General features: G+C 39.9%; 1 protein-coding gene across 2 annotated transcripts in view; it reads right to left on the reverse strand.

The window, feature by feature from the left end:
- Positions 1-3,594: 3,594 nt before the first annotated feature.
- Positions 3,595-21,569, reverse strand: part of LOC140480465 (aryl hydrocarbon receptor-like) — a 195,421-nt gene continuing 177,446 nt past the window's right edge. The window contains exon 11 of one of the 2 annotated variants that reach the window (XM_072575366.1): positions 3,595-8,951. In XM_072575366.1, the coding sequence (XP_072431467.1) occupies positions 8,799-8,951 (153 nt within the window). In that variant the 3' untranslated portion in view covers positions 3,595-8,798. Of the gene's footprint in view, positions 8,955-21,569 lie in introns of both variants that reach the window. The other variant, XM_072575365.1, reaches the window with a different exon arrangement.

Consider the following 21,569-nt stretch of genomic DNA (forward strand, 5'->3'; position numbering starts at 1 on the left):
TGATAGACTCATTTGGGATATCAAGGCCAAAGCATGAAATAGCTATATTTTGATATTACAACTGAGCTTTGAGATGCTCATAGTTCTATTTCATTTTATTTGCTTTTATGTAGAAAGAAATATCCCGAGGCATCAGCTAAAAGTCAAGAATTGCTTATGTGACCATGAGATGGAATGCTCAAATATTTTGATGCAGAGAAATATATAAAGAATTTCTACATACTAGGAGCACCAACATATATAAATTATTACAGAGAAGTGGGAAAATACAGGATTTAAGTTTCTTTTACAAGGTTTGGAAAAAGCAAAAAGCAGCTCAATTCAAGGCTGAGGTGAGATGCGGCAGGTATAAAATGAAGGGAAACCAAGGTCTAATGGTATAGCCACAGTAATGGATGTGTTGGAGCAGCCCAGCATCAACCATCAAGTGTAGATGATACTCCATAAAACAGTTGGCTCCTCCATTATGGGATTGGCTTTTATTCACAGATAGGCCAAACCTACTCTTTACAGCAGTCTTAGTTTCCTATGCTTCCTCCATTCCCAGCTGACTCTGTTTTGAATTTCTACTCACCTTTACTTTATCCACCTTCTTTATTTTTCATCTCTGTAATTTGGCCTTTCTGAGACATCTGTTACAAACCATAGGAAGCCATTCAGCTTGTGTTATCTCTTTGAATGCGCTGTCCAATCTAATCTCACAGTGTAGTTTTTTTTTCCCTGTATCCCTGCAACTTAGGCATCCCCATGATGATGCCTAATGGCATTATAGAAGTTACTCTGTAATCTGACCCTGACATTTCCATAATTCCAGGTACTACATTCTAAATCTCAAAAACACTTTGCATGAAGACATTTCTTCTCAATTTTTCTCCAATTACTTATGCAATTATTTTAAATCTAGCACCTCCAGCTACTGAGGAATATTGCTCCTTGCTCTATCAAATTATATCATAATTTTGTGTATCTCTATTAGGTTTCCCCTTATTCTTGTTCTAAGGAGAACAATCCCAGCTTCCTCAATCTCTCCACGTGATTGATTTGCTTCGTCTCTGGTAAGATCCTTGTACCCGGTCACCTTGCTTTTGGTGCTGAGCACTAATGGCAGGAGTGGTGGAGTGCAGGTTTACATCCATAATCATGATGCTAACACTCTGGGTGCCTCTGCAGCTGAAGACGTGACTCTAGTATAGTATGTTGCCTCCCTGGTGCCGGGGCTAGGGATGTCACTCAGCTCCTGCAGAACATCCTGAAAGGGGAGGGTGAGGAGTTGGAGGTCATGGTACATGATGGTATCGATGATAATGGGTAAAGTGTGAGGGATGAAGTCTTGCATTCAGGGAGCTAGGCAGTAGATTAAAAAGTAGGACCTCAATGGTTGTAAATTCTGGATTATTCCCAGTACCATGTATTAGCCAGTTTAGAAATAAGAAAATAGAACAGATGAATGTGTGGCTCAAGAGTTGGTGCAAGAGGGAGGGTTTTAGATTCTGGGATCACTAGGACCACTTTTGGGGAAGGTGGGACATGTACAAATGGCAGTGGAATCACATTGGAACCAACATCCTTGCAGGTAGGTTTGCTCATGCTGTTGGGAGGAGTTTAAATTAGTCTGGCAAGGCGAGGGAACACAGAACTTTGATGAAACAGAGATATATCATGCTACAGTGAAGGAAGCAAGCCACAATGAGTTCAGCTACATTGAGCGTCAAGTGAGTAATGCTGGATGGTCTTTATTGAAATACTGCAAGTGCAATAGGTAAGACTGATGAATTAATGGCAAGGATTGACACATGGAAGTTGTGAAATTGTTGCCATCACAGAAACATGGTTGAGGGAAGGCTGGATTAATAACTCAATATTCCAGGTTATAGGATGTTGAGGTGATGGAGAGGAGAGTGTAAAAAGGATGGTGGTATAATATTATTAAGTAAGAAGTCAAATGCTGAAATAAGGAGAGATACTATCTTGGAAGGGTCCTCAACAAGGCTTTGTTGGGAGAACTCAGGAATGTTAAGGGGGCATATGCTTTACTGGGAGTGTATTATAGGCCCTCAGAGTCAGCGGGAAATAGAGGAACAAATACGTAGACAGTTCACAGAGTTACTTAAGTGTAATAATCAGGTAATTGTACTAGAGGATTTGAACTTTCCCAACATAAATTGTGATAATCATAGTGTCAAGGGTTTAGAGGGAATGGATTTCTTGAAATGTATCCAGACAAGTTTTTTTAATGTCAAAATGTATTATATGAATGACGAGGGACAGTACAGTGCTGGATCTAGTTCTGGGGAAAGAAGCCAGACAAGTGTTTGATGTGGCAATGCAGGAACACAGCAACCTCAATACGGTACGGTTCAAATTTGTTCTGGACAAGGAAAAAGATGGCCCGCAAAAGATGGCTTTGGATTGAGGGAAGACAAATTTTATTAAAATAAAGCAGGATCTGGCCACACTAGACTAGAACAGCTCCTTGGAATCTACAGCAGAGCGATGGGGTTTTTTTCAAAAAGGAGCCGAGAGAGTATAGGTTCAACATATACCGTTAGAAGGGAATGTAGGAGCAATAAGTTCAGGGAAGGTTGGATGTCTAGGACAGTTCAGGACTGGATGAGTAGGGCTTTTAGCAAGTCCAAAGTGACCCGAAAGGAATACAGGAAGTGCAGGAGGAAACTTAAGAAAGCAAGTAGAAGAGCAAAAAGGGGCCACGTAAAAGGACTTGTGAACAGGATTAGGGAGAATCTGAAGATATTTTACAAATAAATTAAAGAGAAGAGGGTACCCAGGTATATAGTAAGGCCCATTACAGTCTAAGGGGGCAATATGTGTGAAGGGTATTGAATGAATACTTCTCTTCAGCTTCACTCTGGAAAAGGATAATGTAGATTCAGAATTCAGGAAAAGGGATGGTGAAGAACTTACACAGTTTAACAGAGGAAATGGGGAGGTATTGGAAGCTCTGTTGCACTTAAAACCTGGACGAGTTGGACCAAAGGGTCTGTTTCCATGCTGTACATCTCGATGACTCTATCCCTGCTCCATCTATCCAGGGGCACAGACATTGCTGTAACATCAGACAACATGAGCTGAATGAACTATTCATGAACGCTTGGGGGAAGGGGTTTGGCTACACACTCAGCTCATGCCTAAGCATCAATACTGGAGCCCCTCAGGGGTGCTTACTCAGCCCCCTAATGTACTCACTGTATACCCATGACTGCGTCACCAAATACCAGACTAATGCCATTTACAAGTTCGCTGATGAATGGTCTTTTACTTTAAAGGAACTCTACAAATTCATACAGATTCTGACCTCAGTCACCATAACTTACTTGAAGTTCAATCCAGTGCAGGAAAGCTCCCTCTAGCATCAGACCTTTACACACCTGAACTGCTTACTACACAACTTAGTTTTGAGATTGGGTGAAGCGTAATTCGTTCTTTAATTGCATATTTTTGAGAGTATTTATTGTGGTTGCATTCTTTCTGTGCTTTAAGTACATGCTTTCATCCCCTCATACATAAGTGATTGTATTTCATTGTCTTTTCTTAGATATTTTAAAACATTTATTCATAAAATGATCATCAACCCAATTCACGTTCAGTAACTTTTTATTACAATATTTAAATTTTATAAACTTCACTGGAGGTCAGTGAGTTTGTTACAAACTATACTTAAGAGAAACATGTACAGTGTGTATGTGGACATAGCAATGTGTGAGCAAAACAAATGGAGGTCAAAAATGTACAAGAAATATTTGCAGTAATACTGTTTGAACACCACATTTAACAAGAGAGCAAAGAGCAGAATTCAAACTGCTATGTACTTCTAAATATTTATGGCACTAGTGTAGACACCAGTGCCCTTGCATTTGCCATCTCATTATATACTAAGGCTCAGCTGCCATATAAAATATAGGGCAAAACATAAGTAGTTATATTAAAATGTACAACGAAAGCAAATTTTGATATGACAGTACACTAATAGTACTGAATATTTGGCACTTAATAACATGGTACTTTGCATTTGGCTAAATAGTTTATAATATGATACAGCTGTAGTTCGCAAACAGTATTGTACTCTTGTACAATAATGATGCTATCCCTTTAAACCTTTAATACAGTGTTTGTAGACCTAGCTACTGTTCATCACATTCACATACCTTAAAAATGTTATTCAGGATTTACAATGAAAACCAATTTTGCACTTCAATTCCAAAACACACAATGTTTCTGGGGACCAGTTCTTAGATTTACAAAGTGGGAAAGAATGTGCTTAAAATTCTTCTCTACACTACAGGTTATGATTCACAGTGAATAGTGTTGACAGATATTTTGATATTTCATATATAATCAGGCTAGTCTCTAATCAGACAATACAAGTGACACTGAATGAAAGGTGACCTTCGCCTCTCTCCTACAGGGTAAACTAAACCAATATCTTCAAAGACAAGTGTTCATGGAACCCTCTGAAGTTGAGCATCTGTAAACCCTTCTATAAAATGAATTCCAATCCTTTTTTGCACAACATCATCACTTGTATGTTACAGAAAAATTGTAAGATATTAATAAGATTATAAAACAATACGATTGCAATTGATTTTGAGATATTAACTACAAAAATCAGTTTTACCTATGATTAAGGAACAGAAACGTTGATCAAATTGTTTGATGTGATATCAGTTAAACCTGCACTAACTCTGACAGAAGCATACGGTTCACATTTGAGATAAAGGAAATAAATTTGACAATAGCCCCAGGGAAGATACAAAAACCTTATAAGGAATGTGACATGATCATTGGATGAGTTTAAGAGTATGCCTTCAGGAAGAAAAGGCCCTGCCTCATTATCCCTGATTTGAAGAAAACCTGCAATGAATTGCTACATGGATGACTATTAGAAAAAGGTGATAGAGTGAGCCCTGGCACTACAGATGTCCTTTAAACTGTCTCCAAAATAGCTGGCAGAGATATTAATGGAGTTTCTCCTGAATTCCTGCGCTCACTCAGCAATTCCGCTGACTGCATTATACACAAGGCCCAGAGAAATCTAAACCATATTCTCGACTTTAAGGAGTGAACAAGAGTTTATAAAGAAAGACAACAGATAATGTTCATTTGATCCCTTAGGACTGCCAGGGCTTTGGTGACTCAGTACACTGACAGGGTGTCTCCACAGGAACAGCTGATTTCGCCCAACTATGCAGTGGCATAGTCTTTATGAATGGCAGTGACAATGTCCAGGGCAACAGTACATACTTTAAAAAAGGTGGAAAAGGGGAGTTTTTGGCTCTTCCTATTTGCCCATATAACTTTGTCATGGGCCCTTTTTTCCCAGAGATGGGATTGGTGCACGTTAAACCAGGCTGAGATAGGCTGGGAGATTTTTCTGGTCAGCTCCCGATTCAGGTCATGGGGCTGATTGAACTGCCTGGAGGCAGACTCTCAGTTACAGACACGAGTGAGGTTGGGCTTGGCGTGGGAATGGGTAGCAGGAGCAATACTCCTGACAGGTCACCAGGCAGACCCTCTCTGCTTCCCTGGATACAGTAGGAATTAAACTGTAGCAGCCTATCTGCAAGAACCACCTATTAGTTTAAATTAAAATGTTGGGAAGATGGTCCTTCCATCATGAAGCATCCCCTCTGTCGTCTTCTGTTACTTCCTTCTGCTGTTTAGAAACTGGAAAGTCTCAGACTGATCCTCCAACATCAAAAGCCAGCCTATTGTCCTTAATTGGACGCTTATTCACTTTTTAGCGATTAATCAGCTGGCACAGGGAAAATCACAATGAGTGGACAATTTTGTGACACAGTGATGCTCCTGACTCACAATTGATCTCAATGACAGAGTTCAGTAACTTGAGGGGAAAATCCAGCTCAGATTGCCACTTAGTTGGCACTTTATCAGGCGTTTCGGGGAACCGATGTACCAAACATCTCCTTGAATATTATTTAATATTTTTCAACAAACAATCTTTACACTAAATGATCAATGATAAAATATTAGAATTTGTGTTGCAACTTTGCCACAATTTGGTTATGTAATTCCTGAGCCGTCTGTGCCATGACCACTGCTATTCATCTTCATTTGTAATTTGAAACTATTCACAGTTTTTCAGAACCTGTGCAGAAACATGCAATGGTGTAAAACTGTGCAGAAACATGCAATGGTTTTGGAAAATTAGACCAATTTAGAGTTAGATAATTCAGCATGTAACAGATCTCTTTTAATTTGATATGCACAGCACTTTATGGTTGGATTTTGGAAACTCTAAGCATATTTACACCACTCATGGATATTCAAGTTTCATAAGCAGTGCGATGGGTTCTGACAATGAAGGCAACACAGTTTATTAAGAAAAGTACTTGTGCTAGATGTTATTAAGTAACTTTTCCAGAGTTTCATCAGGTTACTAAAATAAATGATAATGATAAGAACATATTCGGTGCATTTCTTTTAAAAGGAAAATGGAAAAGAGTCATCTGATTAAAATATCCTTTTTCAAATCCAATTAAAATTAAGTGTAAGATATGAAATGCTCATTTTACTTGAGTGATTACAAATGCTTCCGTTCTGAAGTGTACTCATATCAGATCTCCTGTTCAGTGACAAGCAAATTTAAGTCATAAAACTTCCAGCTCAAACTATCCATTTGAAAACAGGTAGTGACAACTAAACTCGGTGAATATTTAGAAGTCTCACAACAGTAACCAGGCATATTATTGTGTTTTGTTTTTCTTTGTATATACAACCATCAAAATTTAAAAATGTAACAAATTCATTTCAAAATAAAATTATTTTCACAAGGACAATTAAGTGTAAATTTGAACATGTACAAAATGAGTAACAATCACTTAAAATAAAAAGGTACATTTTGCATCAGTATTGATGTCTTATAAGTATATAAAACCTGTGAGATAAAGTAAATGTATTGAATGCATTTTTTCTTTGATAAACTATAAATGGTAGCTTTTAATAATTAAAGCTAACTTTTATTGTAGTCATTTATTTTCACTGCTCTGTATTAATAAGAGCTTTTTATGTGAAGAATGCTTCTTTTTCCTGAAGAGTGCAATACAAGGGACAGGTATGTTAACCGAGGCTGGATGCTTATAGCATATACATGCTATGTTCACAAAAGTACTGCAAAAAAACCCCAAACTTTTCTTATTGGGAAACCCTCACAAAACTATCCTCAATACTGTCTGCTTGTTACATGCTGCAAACAAGCAATTTGTGGAAGAGCGGTCAAAATCTGTAAAACAGCAAGTTACAGGAAAAATATACCTGCATTGGACATTTTTAAAATAAAAAAATGTACATTGGACTATGTTTTTATTCATGGGAAGAGGCACGACTTTTCAGAGTGCTACTTTTTAAAAAATGAAACATCCCTGCATAATACAACCAGAAAAGGATCATTTCCATTTCAAACTTGTTTCCGTAGTATTTCAAGGAAACAATGGTGGCAATGGTTTCCATGACAATTATTAAGACATGCCGTCTGAGAAAAAAAGGCCTCCATTATTGAAGTCTGCGCAGTAGTGCAATTTATTTAAGCAGAGGGAGAGGAAAAAAAATTGCTGCTCAGATTATTTTAAAGATACCCATTGTAATCAGTGGTTGTTCCCTGATACTAAATTTCCCCTGAAGGCATGAATCATACATTTCTAATTCTTTTAGTGGTGCAATATTTTATTCTAAACCAATATGGACGTTCAATAGTAAAAGAAAGATATGAAATGGGGTTTAACAAATACGTGCTTTAGTGAGTGAATAACCTTCACAATTAATAATTGTAATCAATGGACATTGTTAATAAAAAGTCCTTCCAGCAACTGGAATTAACTATTTATTCCAATATTCCTATTTGGTATTCTTCTTAAAGATAGGATTTCCTTTTGTTACTACAAATAATTTATGCTGGTTTATCCCAACAGGATGTAGGAGGCTTCAAAATTTTATTACCATATGAACTGATGGGCCACCATTTCAGAAAAGGCCATAAGTCATCTGAGTTAGAACTATTATTTCAATTTCCAAGGTAGGGAGCTAGTACAAATATTTAGATTTGCATCAATTGGAGACAAAAATGCTTAAATATAATCAAACTTATTTTTTATATTTGCTTCCAGCTGTTACACAGAAGAGAAAATATCTCTTATGGTTTCAGTACGGTACAGCAGGCTGTAATTAAATTACTACTGCATTAAAGTGCCATAATATTTATAGTTATGGTAAGAAAGTGAAAAGGAAAATGAATGTCATAGATTTCAGCTCTCACACATGATCCTGCAAAGGGCATTCTTGCAAATGTCATTCCCATTTGGCAAAATCATCTGATAAAAAATATGATCATTAACCTTTTTTGCTTTTAATATATTGATATTCATTAATGGGTTAACCTGCTTTTACAGATATTTCAAAAAGTAGTTCCATCGTAAATTAACTCTCTGCTGAATTCTTTTGCCCAAAGTTTAATAGAATATTTCAAAAGAGCTCATTTGCTGTGAAGGTGGAACTTCACATTTCACAAAAATTCTAAAGGATATTGCACTTTTAGTGCAAGAAACCAGATTGAATTCCTGTTCATAAAACAGCACTTTTCTTTAAAATCTGAAGACTGTAGGGCCCAAAATAAAAAGCAGCACATTGCAATCAGTCTCCTAATCCTTACAAGTTTTCATTTAGAAGCTCTGTGTCCTTTCACATTGTAGATACAAATGTCTGTCTCTTCAGCAAGCAACATAAAAACGTTTCCACACTTTTCACAGGACACTCATCTCTGTGCTTGTCTACATAAAGCCACTAGATGATTGATCAGAACAGGATCCAGGCTCTTTTGGATGACTGTGCAGGGTCTGAGGACCGAATTGTGTGCAATTCATGTTATTTAATGTATTTGGACAAACTTCATTACTGTTTCCATCATTAAATCCAGTTTGGATCTGCTGAGACAAAAGAAGTGTGATTGGTTATTTCAAAAAAACATTGCCAACATTAAATTCATTTGAGAAACAAAAATAGAAATTGCTGGAAAAAACTCAGCAGGCCTGGTAGCATTTGTGGAAAGAAAACAGAGTTAATGTTTCGGGTCCATCTGTAGATGGGGAAAGGTTGGTAGAAATGCTGAAGATGGGTTGAGGGGATGGGGAAGGAGTAAACAATAGGTGGAGATGGAGCCCAGAGAAAGAAAAAGAGAGAGAGAGAGAGAGAGAGAAACTGCTGGATGGAAAAAGGTAGTAATAAAGGTCAGCTGGGGGGAATGAATAGCTGCTCATATTCTCCCAGTTTACCCTCTCAGTCACATCTGTTCTGATGCCAACTTTAACAAGGGGACCTCCGAAATGTCCACCTTTTTCCTCAACCAAGGATTCTCCATCACTTTGGAGATCACTTTTGGGTCCTGGGCTGTGTTCCACACTTCAGCCCTCACTCTCTCCACCCCATCCCCCCAACAACAGCGATAGGGTGCTCTTGGACCTCACCTATCACCCATTAACATCCCCATCTAAAGGACTGTTAGCTGCCATTTCTGTTACCTCCAGTGGGACTTCACCACCAGACGCATCTTCCCCTCTCCTGTGAGCCTTCTGCAGGGACTGTTCCCTCCAAGACATCACAGTCAACTTCTCCTCCACTTCCAACATCTCCCGACATACTGACAGCACTTCACAATGCAGTTGTAGAAGGTGTAACACCTTCTCATTTACTTCCACCCTCCTCACTATCCAAGATCCCAGATATACCTTCTGGGTGAAGCAGCGATTTACCTGCACTTCACTCAATCTAGTCTACTATATTCGCTGCTTACACTGTGGTTTGCTCTACTTTGAAGAGACTAAATACAAATTGGGCAACTGCTTTGCTGAACACCTATGTTCTTATCTGTAAAAATGACCCCATGCTTCCAGTTGCCTGCCATTTTGACACACCACCGTGTTCCCTGGCCAGCATCTCTGTCTCAGGCATGCTGCAGTGCTCCAGTGAAGCTCAGATGAAGCTGGAAGAACAACACCTCATTTTCTGCTTGAGAACCCTGCAGCCTTCAGGACTGAATATCATATTTAATACTTTTAGGGTCTGAGCATCTTCCACGATGTCCTTACTCCAAATCCCACACACCAGACCTTGTCATCACCTGAGCTGTTAGGACAAACAACCAATCCTCTCCATCAGCAGTTATTCATTCTCTCTGGCTGACCTGTACCCATTTCTGTTTGCCCAGTTGTTTTGCTTTCTCTCCACAAATACTGCCTGGACGTTTTGAACTTTACCAGCAATTTCTGGTTTCCAGTATTTGTTGTTTATTTTTGGTCATAGGTTGTGGAAACCTGCACTAAATACATTGTTGAGTGATAGCATGTCTCAGATTCAGGTGAGGCTAGCACCATTTCAAGCTCGCCTGCACTATTTCAAGGCAAGGTAACTTCTGGTGTAGCAGGCCTGGAAGTGGTAACAAAGGAGTAAAAGACCAGAATGGAAACACCAACAAAAAAGGCGAAACAAGCTAAAAAAACACAGCCCAAACTGATATTTAATGCATATTGGGCGAACAACCCTATATTCAATCATTTAAAAGTTTTGCAAATCTTAAAGGTGTATTACAAATTGAAATTCATAATGTGTTAATTGCGTTTTGGAAAAATTTCTGAAAAAAAATATTTAGCATGCAGTATCGAACAAACAAGAAATTATAATGACGTCTGAGTTAATTTAAGCTCAGGTATTGCATCCATGAATGAATAATTACACTTTTGTAGGTAGCAGAAATGCTAAATGTGGAAAAATTTACAAATTGATATTAATGGCAATGTTATTTTCCATTTTCAAATAACAATTCTTAAAATATTCAATATCCAAATTGAATTGTGGTACAATTAGGGACTCTGTAACTCATCTGTTATCCCATTAAATTATAAACATTGCTTATATGGATTCTTTCACATAACTCCTTAATTTTTACATCTTTCTACTTTAAATCTCAGAATAACAAAAAATTAAAATGCATTAGTTGTACATAAATACCTGGTAGACCGTGTGTATTGAGAAAGCCTGGGATTTAGCTGCATTGAGGGGCAGCCTTGAAGTCAGAGTGGCGTGGTCTGGCATGACAATGAAGAGGGGATCTATGGTTTGGTAGATCCACGGAAGCAAATTTGGGTTTGGCTTACAAATGGATTTCTTGTGTCAGTCAACAGTAAAGGCAAGGTAGGACTCAGGCTTCAACAGCAGGGAAAACGGATAGAGTATGTCCCTGTTCTTCCAATACTAAGATCTTACTTAGTCAGCAATGAACAAAATATATCTGATGGCACTAAGAACCTGTTTGCTTCAGACTTGTTGAAAATTAAATTCATGATGAATTCTAATTAGATGAGACTAAAATGAATAAAATCCATCACCTGAAGTTAAGCATGGGTTTCAAGATGCTCATCCTCCAGGCCCATTAAAGAGATGTGCATTCAAAAATTGTGCTTTTGCTAATTATAATGATCTGGGCCTGGAAACCTGCACTAAATACACTGCTGAGAGATAGTGTGTCTGAGGTTCAGGTGAAGGTCACACCATTTAAAGCTAGTTTGCACTATTTCAAGGCAAGGTAGCTTCTGGTGTAGCAGGCCTGGAAGTGGTAACGAAGGAGGAGAAGACCAGAACAAAAACACTGACAAAAAAAGGCAAAACAAGCTAAAGAACACAGCCCAATGTTCTCTAATTTGTGGGGGTCTCATTGCAAGGAGAGAGAAAGGTCCTTTATCCTCAGGGGGCAAGGAAGCAAGATGCCCACTAGGAATATCCTGGGAAGGCAGTAGCTTTTATCAGCAATAAAGCCTGGCCAGTGGTGCTTTTAAAAACTCATTGAACATACGGAACCAGCCAAGGCCAATGAACGCCTCTTCACATGCTATATCCTATCAACCACACTGGAATCTCACACTGCATTTACCATTGTCTCTTCAATCCTCTAAAAACAAATTCCACCAACTACAAAATACCCCTCACATTCATAGCTTCAACCCACCCTCATAAACTTAGCACTACCTTCAAGCTGCAGTCAGGTCTCATAGCTGGCAGTCTCCAATGTGGCAATCTCATGAGTTAACCATTTTGCAGCATAATCACTGACACGGTTCCCCTGTCTTTCAAGAAAAAATCACCTCACACCTAGTCATTGTAGCTAGCTGAGAGGACAGGCTGCACATGCACACAATTCTATTGAGGAGACTGTGCTGGCCATCTGTGGAACAGCACTTACTGAGGCAGTATCCTGTGGCAGGGTGGAAACCATAATGAATCACGGCATATTGCTGCCTAACTCACCTTCTCAAATTCTACTTCATTCTCATGCTGCTATCTATTATGGTTTACAGTCAGGAGATAAGATATCTATACACTTCTTGCTTTCTTCCAGTTCTTGATTTCAACCTTGACCTTTATGCTTTAAAACTTTCAGACATCCAACACTGATACCGTGCCAAGCAATGGTGTGGGAGGTTGAAGTCAAGAGAAAGAAAAGATGAATGCAAAAGAACTCTAACACTTGATCTCAAACTCTCAGCAACTGGTCACATATAGACAAACACTTCCCCATATATTATAAGATAGTTCAGAGGTGCCAGCCGCATGTGGTAAGTGAGCTGCAATGTAACCACAGGAAAGGGTACCTGTGTGTCAGCTTCCTCAGTGAGAAAGGTCAATAAATGTGTTGCTGCAGAGAACTTGGATGAGGATTTCAACAGGCTGTTACACAGGAAAGAAAATGCCATTAGGCAGGCACAAAACAGGCTGTAATAAATTGGCTGCCATACCACAATGATTAATGTCAAAGTCAAGGAACATAGAGGAGTCTACCTTCAATTGGCACAGGTCTTTGAGCACAGTTTGGAACAACCTTTTCCTGTATGCTACTAATGGTTGACTACTGGAATGCAACTGTGGACTTAGTCAACATGAAATATCAAATAGCAAAAATCACAGCTGTGATGTAAGGCATGCGATTTAAGTATTTTACTAACATTTAGTTTGGAATTTTGAATTTTAAAATTAGTGGCATGTGGGTCTTCTGAGAGTTTGAATGGATTTAAATATTTCTGTAGCCATGGTGATTTATTTTAAAACAGAAGTATTAGAGAGACATTTCCTGGAGATAAATGAGCTTTTGTTTACAAGCAAACAAACAGTGTAGTACATATTAGGTGTTCATATAGGAAATTCACAAGTAGTTCTTTTGGTGTTAGGGGAAACACCTATACCTTGTAAGAAAACGTTACAGTATCAATTTGAACAGTTTTGTCGAAGTCTTTGCTGAGGCAGGATGTGAGAATCATTTCATCTTGAGAAAAGAAGGTAGTTTCAGAGGATTAAAAAAAGATTACCACAACGTAAAGAGTATATTTTAAAAGTTCCTGATCAGATGCTTTTGGCTAAAACTCTGAAAGGATTATTTGAAGTGAGAAAATCGAAGCTCAGTTGTATGAAGGTTTCAGTATGTGGCTATCAGATTCTCAAGAATAATGCATTGAAGCCATAGTGAAATGATGTGAAGTAGAAGAAATTGTCTGGTGTGAGGACAGTAAAGGTGGGTTTGTGGGATTAATGACAGCCTATTGTATCTTGCAACACAAAAATCTTTAAATTTATAGTATATTTAATAATTATAGTATACTTAATAAAATAGAATAAACCAAATTATTATCATTTCTTTTGTGTCACATTGTTAAACCCAAATCTGCATCACTGTATGCTTTTAAGTGAAATATCTCCTTGTTAAAACCAAAAACAAAACAAAATATGACACATCAGGCCATATTTCAGCCTGGGATCTGACCAGGTAGTCATAACATCAGCTGAAATCATAACACAGCTTCCACTGGAACCCAGGCAGAATACAGCCAGACAAATGAATGCTGCCATAGAAGCATGGACTCGAGGACGTGAAATCTCTGCTTGTTGTCATCCAGATTCAAACTATTACCACTGTGGCTACAGAAACCAGTGCTCGAAAATAACTTGTAGGGTACTGATCTCTCAATTTATATTTTGCTGTATGCATTCTGTTTATTCCACTGCACAACCCCTTTTAAACTTCTGCACAGCCAACCATTTAAACATCTTAAAATGAATGTTAGGTGTGCATACCTGTCAGACTACTTTGTGAAATAGAACGGACATTAAAGCTCTCAGCTTTCTAGGAATCTGCCCACCAAGGATTAATGGTGCATTGCTCCATGAGGTGGCAATGATCTTGTAGAGACAAAACCTGCTGTCCGCCTTCAGGGTGACAGCATTATCCTCTCACTGCTACCGCTCCACAAGTGCTCTTGCCCCTGTACAGACTTCTGTCACCCATGGCAATGTGCTTTGCCCAAGGCAAAACTGTACAGTCGCAGGCCGGACCTTCAAGAGCCAGATATGTACAAGAGCATTGTCAAAGACCTTCTGTAATCTCCTTCATTCAGCAGCTTTTCAGCAATCATGGAAGCATTGAATAAGAGAATGAGGGTGAGCAAAAGAATCAGCCAGCCAGACAACAGGGGAAGGTATATGGGTGATTAGACCAGGATAATTCAAGTTCAGGATATTAGGATGTAGAAGTGATTTGGATGGAACGAAAAATGATACAGGCAAGAAATCAGCTGTGGGACTGCTGCGAAGTTCCTTGGATACTGCCTGAACTGCTGTGCTCTTCCAGCACCACTAATCCAGAATCTGGTTTCCAGCATCTGCAGTCATTGTTTTTACCTGCTGCACAGGCCACTTAGTAGCAAGTACACAATAGGATGGAGTATAAAGGAAAAATCAAATGCGCATGGGTAGCTTACATGAGTACATAGAATGTTTTCAGAACAATTTCTTAGAATCTCGTGCTCTAGAATCAACCAAAGAGAAGGATGTATTAGAGCTGGTCTTGTGCAGGATTAATGAAGAATTTTGTCGTGAAGGCATCCAAGAGGCAGATATGACTGAATTTTACATTTGATTTAAGGGAGAAGTTGTCTGACATGAGCATTTTAAACTTAAATTAGTGCAATTATGCAAACAAAACTGTGAACTGGCAAATGAGATTAAGGGATAGATCAATAGAGATGCAGTCGCAGATTTACAGGGTCATTTTAGAATACACAGAATAATACATTCCAATGAGAAAGAAATATTTCAAACAGAGGACTCAGCAGCCATCTTTACTATACTAAAGATACAATCAAACTTAAAGAAAACACCTATAATTGCACAAAAATTGATAGCAGGTCGGAAGAATAGATAGACTATAAACAGAGGCAAGGATGATTGAAAAATTAATAAGGAGGGAAAATTAAACCAGAAGAAAAAAAGCATAAACACAGACAGTAAGGTTTCTATAGATCTTTATCATTTGATAAAGTATTCATCATTTACAAAGCAAATCTGGAGAATTAATAATGGAAAATAAGAAGATGGTGGATGAATTGAATGGGTTGTTTTATATCAGTCTGGAGAAGCGGCATGAGAAAACTGCTGAAGCCACAGGCTGATGAGTCTCCATGACTCAATGGACTTTATCCTAGCATAGAGTCATAGAGATGTACAGCATGGAAACAGACCCTTCAGTCCAACTCGTCCACGCCAACCAGATATCTCATATTCATAGAAATGGATAATGAGATAGTTAATGTGTTTGAAATTTCTAGAATTCTTTACATTTGGTGATGGTTTCATTCGATTGAAAATAGTAAGTTGAATTAATTTATTCAAAAGGTGGGAAGAAAGGCAGGAAATTTCAGGCCAGTTAGCCTGACATCTGTCAGGAGGGCACTTACTGGAAGGTATTCCTAAAGCCATTACAGCAGCCCGTTCAGAAAATTTCATGGTAATCAGGCAGAATTGTTATGGCTTCATAAAAGAAACCTCATGTTTAACCAATGTATTGAAGCTCTTTGAGGAAGCAATCCATATTTTGATAAAGAGAGGATGCAAATGCAGAGAAAGCAATTCAGAGAAGGTTTATTAGTCAAATATGTGCAGTGCATGGGTTGCTTTACTTTGAAAAACTGGACAGGTTAGGCATATACCCATTGGGGAGTTAAGAGGAAAAGTGATTTGACTGAAACAAAGAAGGTTATGAGGGGTCTTCACTGGATGCACGTGGGAGAGGTACCGCCTCTAGTGGAAGAATCCAGTATAGGGTCACAGTTTCAAACTCAGGGTGTCCTATTTACAACAGATGGAAGGATAAATATTTTCCCCAGAGGCTTATGAGTTTTTACAACACTCTTCCACAAAAGGTGATGTAAGCAGAGCCTTTGAGCATTTTTAAGGCAGAGAGATCCAGGAAGTGGTAAAGGATTTTTTGGGGGTAGGTAGCAATATGGAGTAACCATATCAGATCTTTCTTGTCCCTGCTATAAGCAGGATGTTGTGAAACCTGAGGGAGTTCAGAAAAGATTTACAAGGATGTTGCCAAGGTTGGAGGATTTGACCTATAGGGAAAGGTTAAATAGACTGGGGTGTTGGAAGCTGAGGGAAGACCTTACAGAAGTTGATAAGATCATGAGCGGCATGGATGGGATAAATAGACAAGGTCTTTTCCCTGGGGTGGGGAAGTCCAAAACTAGAGGGCATAGGTTTAAGGTGAGAGGGGCAAGATTTAAAAGTGATAAAGTGGCAATCTTTTCACACAGAGGGTGGTGCGTGGACAGAATCAGCTGCCAGAGGAAGTGGTGGAGGCTAGTACAATTGCAATATTTAAAAGGCATCTGGATGGGATGAATAGGAAGGATTTAGAGGGATATGGGCCAAATGGGACTATATTTATTTAGGATATCTGGTCGGCATGGATGAGTTGGACCAAAGGATCTTAAACTTTAAAAGATAAAAAAGCTTACTTCAAGAGTTCAGTGTTCTTCACCTTTTTTTGGCAACAGCTGGAGTGAGAGGAGTGACAGCGAGGACCAGAGGCCCAACTGCAAGGTAACATTTTAAAAGATATAAAGGTATACCTCGTGTATAGGCGGAGCGTACACTCAGCAGAAGTGGACACGAGACTTTATATTTGGGTGGTTGTTTTACTTGAAACACCACTCGGGCAGTCTCCCCCACCCGTCGTCGTCCTCTAACCAAAATAAGGTCCTGTGCACCAACTGGTAAGGTGACTGGTTTCTTTATTTTCTTTTAGTTTTTCCATAGTCTCGTTGGGAATTTAGAATAGTTGGAATGGAGGTTAGGGCAGTTGAATGCTCCTCCTGCAGAATACGGGAGGTAAGGGTCACCAGTAATGTCCCTGTGACTGCATCTGTGGGAAGTGCACCGAAGTCCACTCCTCGAAAACTCCGTTAGGGACCAGAGCTAGAGCTGGATGAACTTCGGAACATTCAGGAGGTGGAGGGGATTATTGAGGGGAGGGAGTCACACCTCAGGTAAAAGGAGAAGGTAGATGGGTTACCGTCAGGGGATGGAAAGGGAACCAGCAGGCAGTGCAGGGATCCCCAGTGGCCGTTCCCCTCAACAAGTATACCGTTTTGGATACTGTTGGGGGAGGGTGGGGAGAAGATGACTTACCAAGAATAAGCAATGGGGCACAGGTCTCTGGCACACAGTCTGTCCCTGTTGCTCAGAAGAGAAGGGGGAAGAGGAACAGAGCAGTAATAACTGGGGACTCCATAGTTAGGGTGACAGATAGGTGGTTCTGTGGGAACGAGAGAGAAGCACAGTTGATGTGTTGCCTCCCAGGTGCCAGGGTTCATGATGTCTCTGATCATGTTTTTGGGATCCTTGAGAGGGAGAGAGAACAGCCCCAACTTGTGGTCCACATAGGCACCAACGATATAGATAGGAAGAGAGATGGGGATTTAAAGCAGAAAATCAGGGAGCTAGGGTGGAAGCTTTGAGCTGGTTTGTTGTCCATGCCACATGCTAACGAAGCAAGGAATAGGGAGAGAGAGGAGTTGAACACGTGGCTACAGGGATGGTGCAGGAGGGAGTGTTTTGGATTTCTGTGTAATTGGGGCTATTTCTGGGGCAGGTGGGACTTTTACAAACAGGATGGTCTTCACCTGAACCAGAGGGGATTCAATACTCTGGGGGATCACGTACTGATACTCTTCGGGTGGGTTTAACCTAATTCGGCATGGGGATGGGAACCTGAATTGTAGTTTGAGTATATGGGAGGATGAGAGTAGTGAAGGCAGAAATAAGGCTTCAACATTGCAAGAAGGCACCAGGCAAGAAGTTGGTTTGAAGTGTGTCAACATCAATGCCAGGAGCATCCGGAATAAGGTGGGTGAACTTGCAGCATGGTTGGTAGCCGGGATTTCAATCTTGTGGCCACTTCAGAGACATTGGGTAGAGCAGGGACAGCAATGGTTATTGCAGGTTCTGGAATTTAGATGTTTCAGTAAGAACAGAGAAAATGGTGAAGGGAGGGATGGTGTGGCAATATTGGTCAAGGACGGTGTTATGGTTGCAGAAAGGACGTTTAAGGACTTGTCTACTGAGGTAGTATGGGCTGAGATTAGAAACAGGAAAGGAGAGATTACCCTGTTGAGAGTTTTCTTTAGGCCTCCAAGTAGTTCCAGAATGTAGAGGAAAGGATAGCATAGATGATCCTCGATAGGAGCGAGAGTGACAGGGTAGCTGTTATGGGAGACTTTAACTTTCCAAATATTGACTGGGAATACTACAGTTCAAGTACTTTAGATGGGTTAGTTTTTGTCCAATGTGTGCAGGAGGGTTTCCTGACACAGTAGGTAGTCAGATCAACACAGGGCAAAGCCACATTAGATTTGGTGCTGGCTAATGAACCCGGCCAGGTGTTGGATTTGGAGATAGGTAAGCACTTTGGTGATAGTGACCACAATTCGGTTATGTAAGTGATGGAAAGGGATAGGTATATACCGTAGGGCAAGAGTTATAGCTGGGAGAAAGGCAATTACAATGCAATTAGGTAAGATTTAGGATTCATTAGTTGGGGCTGGAAACTGTAGGGATGGGCACAATTGAAATGTGGAGCTTATTCAAGGACCAGCAGGGAAGAAGTTGTTGAGCATGGGAGTCGTGGTTTACTAAGAAAGTTGAATGTCTCTTCAAGGGGAAAAAGAAGGTTTATGTTAGGATGAGATGTGATGGTTCAGGGCACTTGAGAGTTACATGTTAGCCAGGAAAGACCTAAAGAGGGAGCTAAGAAGAGCCAGGAGGGGTCATGAGAAGTGACTGGCGGTTAGGATCAAGGAAAACCCTAAGGCTTTCTATAGGTATATCAGCAATAAAAGAATGACTACAGTAACATTAGGGCCAATCAAGCAAAGTAGTGGGAAGTTGTGTGTGGAGTCAGAGGAGATAGGGGAAGTGCTAAATGAATAATTTTCATCAGTATTCACACTAGAAAAAGAATGTGGTCGAGGAGAACACTGAGATACAGGCTACTATACTGGATGGGATTGAGATGCATATGGAGGAGTTGTTAGCATTTCTGGAAAGAGTAAATATAGATAAGTCCCCTGGGCTGGATGGGATTTGTCCTCAGATTCTCTGGGAAGCCACAGAGGAGATTGCAGAGCCTTTGGGTTTGATCTTTATGTCATCGTTGTCTACAGGAATAGTGCCAGAAGACTGGAGGATAGCAAATGTTGTTCCCTTGTTCAAGAAGGGGAGTGGAGACAACCATGGAAATTACAGATGTGTTGGAAAGGGTTATAAGAGATAGGATTTGTAATTATCTAGAGGGGAATAAATCGATTATGGATAGTCAACAAGGTTTTGTGAAGGGTTGGTTGTGCCTCACAAACCTTATTGAGTTCCTTGAGAAGGTGACCAAACAGGTGGATGAGGATAAAGTAGTTGGTGTGGTGTACATGGATTTCAGTAAGGCAATTGATAAGGTTCCCCATGGTAGGCTATTACACAAAATACAGAGGCATGGGATTGAAGGTGATTTAGCAGTTTGGATAAAAAATTGGCTAGCTGAAAGAAGACAGGAGTGGTGGTTGATGGGAAATATTCATCCTGGAGTTCAATTACTAGTGGGGTACCACAAGGATCTGTTTTGGGTCCACTGTTGTTTGTCATTTATATAAATGACCTGATGAGGGCATAGAAGGACAGGTTAGTAAATTTGCGGATGACACTAAGGTCAATAGAGCTGTGGATAGTGGCGAAGTATGTTGTATGTTACAGAGAAACATAGATAATCTGTAGAGCTGTGCTGAGAGGTGGCAAATGGAGTTTAATGCAGAAAACTGAGAGCTCATTCACTTTGGAAGGAATAACAGGAATGCAGAGTACTGGGCTAACGGTAAGATTCTTGGTAGTGTAAATGAGCAAAGCGATCTCAGTGTTAAGGTTCATACATCCTTGAAAAGTTGCCTGCCCAAGTTGATAGGGTTGTTAAGAAGGCATATGGTGTGTTAGCTTTTATTGGTAGAGGGATTGAGTTTCAGAACCATGAGATCATGCTGCAGCTGTACAAAACTCTGGTGCAGCCACATTTGGAATAGTGGTCACCACATTATAGAAACGATGTGGAAGCTTCAGAAAGGGTTCAGAAGAGACGTACTAGGATGTTGTCTGGTATGAAGGAAAGTCTTACGAGGAAAGGCTGAGGGACTTGAGGCTGTTTTCATTAGAGAGAAGAAGGTTGACAGGTGACTTAAACGAAGAATACAAGAGAATCAGAGGATTAGATAGGTTGGACAGTGAGAGCCTTTTTCCTTGGATAACGATGGCTAGCATGAGGGGACATAGCTTTAAATTGAGGAGTGACAGATATAGGTCAGATGTCAGAAGTAGTTTCTTTACTCAGAGTAGTAGGGACGTGGAACGTACTGCCTACAAACAGGGCATTTAAATGGTCTTTGGATAGACATATGGACGAGAATGGAATAGTGCAGGTTAGATGGGCTTTAGATTGGTTCCACAGGTTGGTGCAGCATCAAGGGCCTATACTGCGCTGTAATGTTCTATTTCCATGCTGTATATCTCTTATGACTCTATGAGTCTTAGTTGTAAAACAATCTCAATTGTTGATTACACCCTGCACAACAGGAGAGCCTGCCCATTTGACAATGTCACCTATGCTTTGAACGTGTCTTTGTCTGTGCAGACAGAACAAAGTCTATTCTGCCTATATAAACAGTCACTATCGTCTTTGAGGTAGCAGTGGATAGTGATCTTGGTGACTGTCCACACCTTGTTGTACTTACCCTGAAGCATTAAACAGGTATGAAATCAGGACCACACTTATCTTCACAGACAGTGGCAGTGCTGTTCCTGCCCTTCTGCAAGGCTGCAGATTGGTTAAAAGTTAGGTGAGTTCTGGGAGTATCTCCTTTATAAAGCTCAGGTGAAACATATTACTCCTAGTTTAGGTGGACGATAGTAAAGTGCTTCTGGAAGCCTGCAGACATTTCTTGTTGAGAGCACTTCTCTCCATTATTCCATTAGCAACTTATTTTATTAGGTGGGTCTACACAATGCTTTACATAGCTTTAAATCATGCTGGTGCTGGGGGGAGGAGTCCCTAGCATTGCCGAATGTTTGTTCATCTAGGTGTTTGTAAATGGGGTCTCTAAGTAGAGGTGATTTTTAAAATGTCA

Source organism: Chiloscyllium punctatum, chromosome 8 (genome assembly GCF_047496795.1).
Source record: "Chiloscyllium punctatum isolate Juve2018m chromosome 8, sChiPun1.3, whole genome shotgun sequence".
Taxonomy (NCBI): domain Eukaryota; kingdom Metazoa; phylum Chordata; class Chondrichthyes; order Orectolobiformes; family Hemiscylliidae; genus Chiloscyllium; species Chiloscyllium punctatum.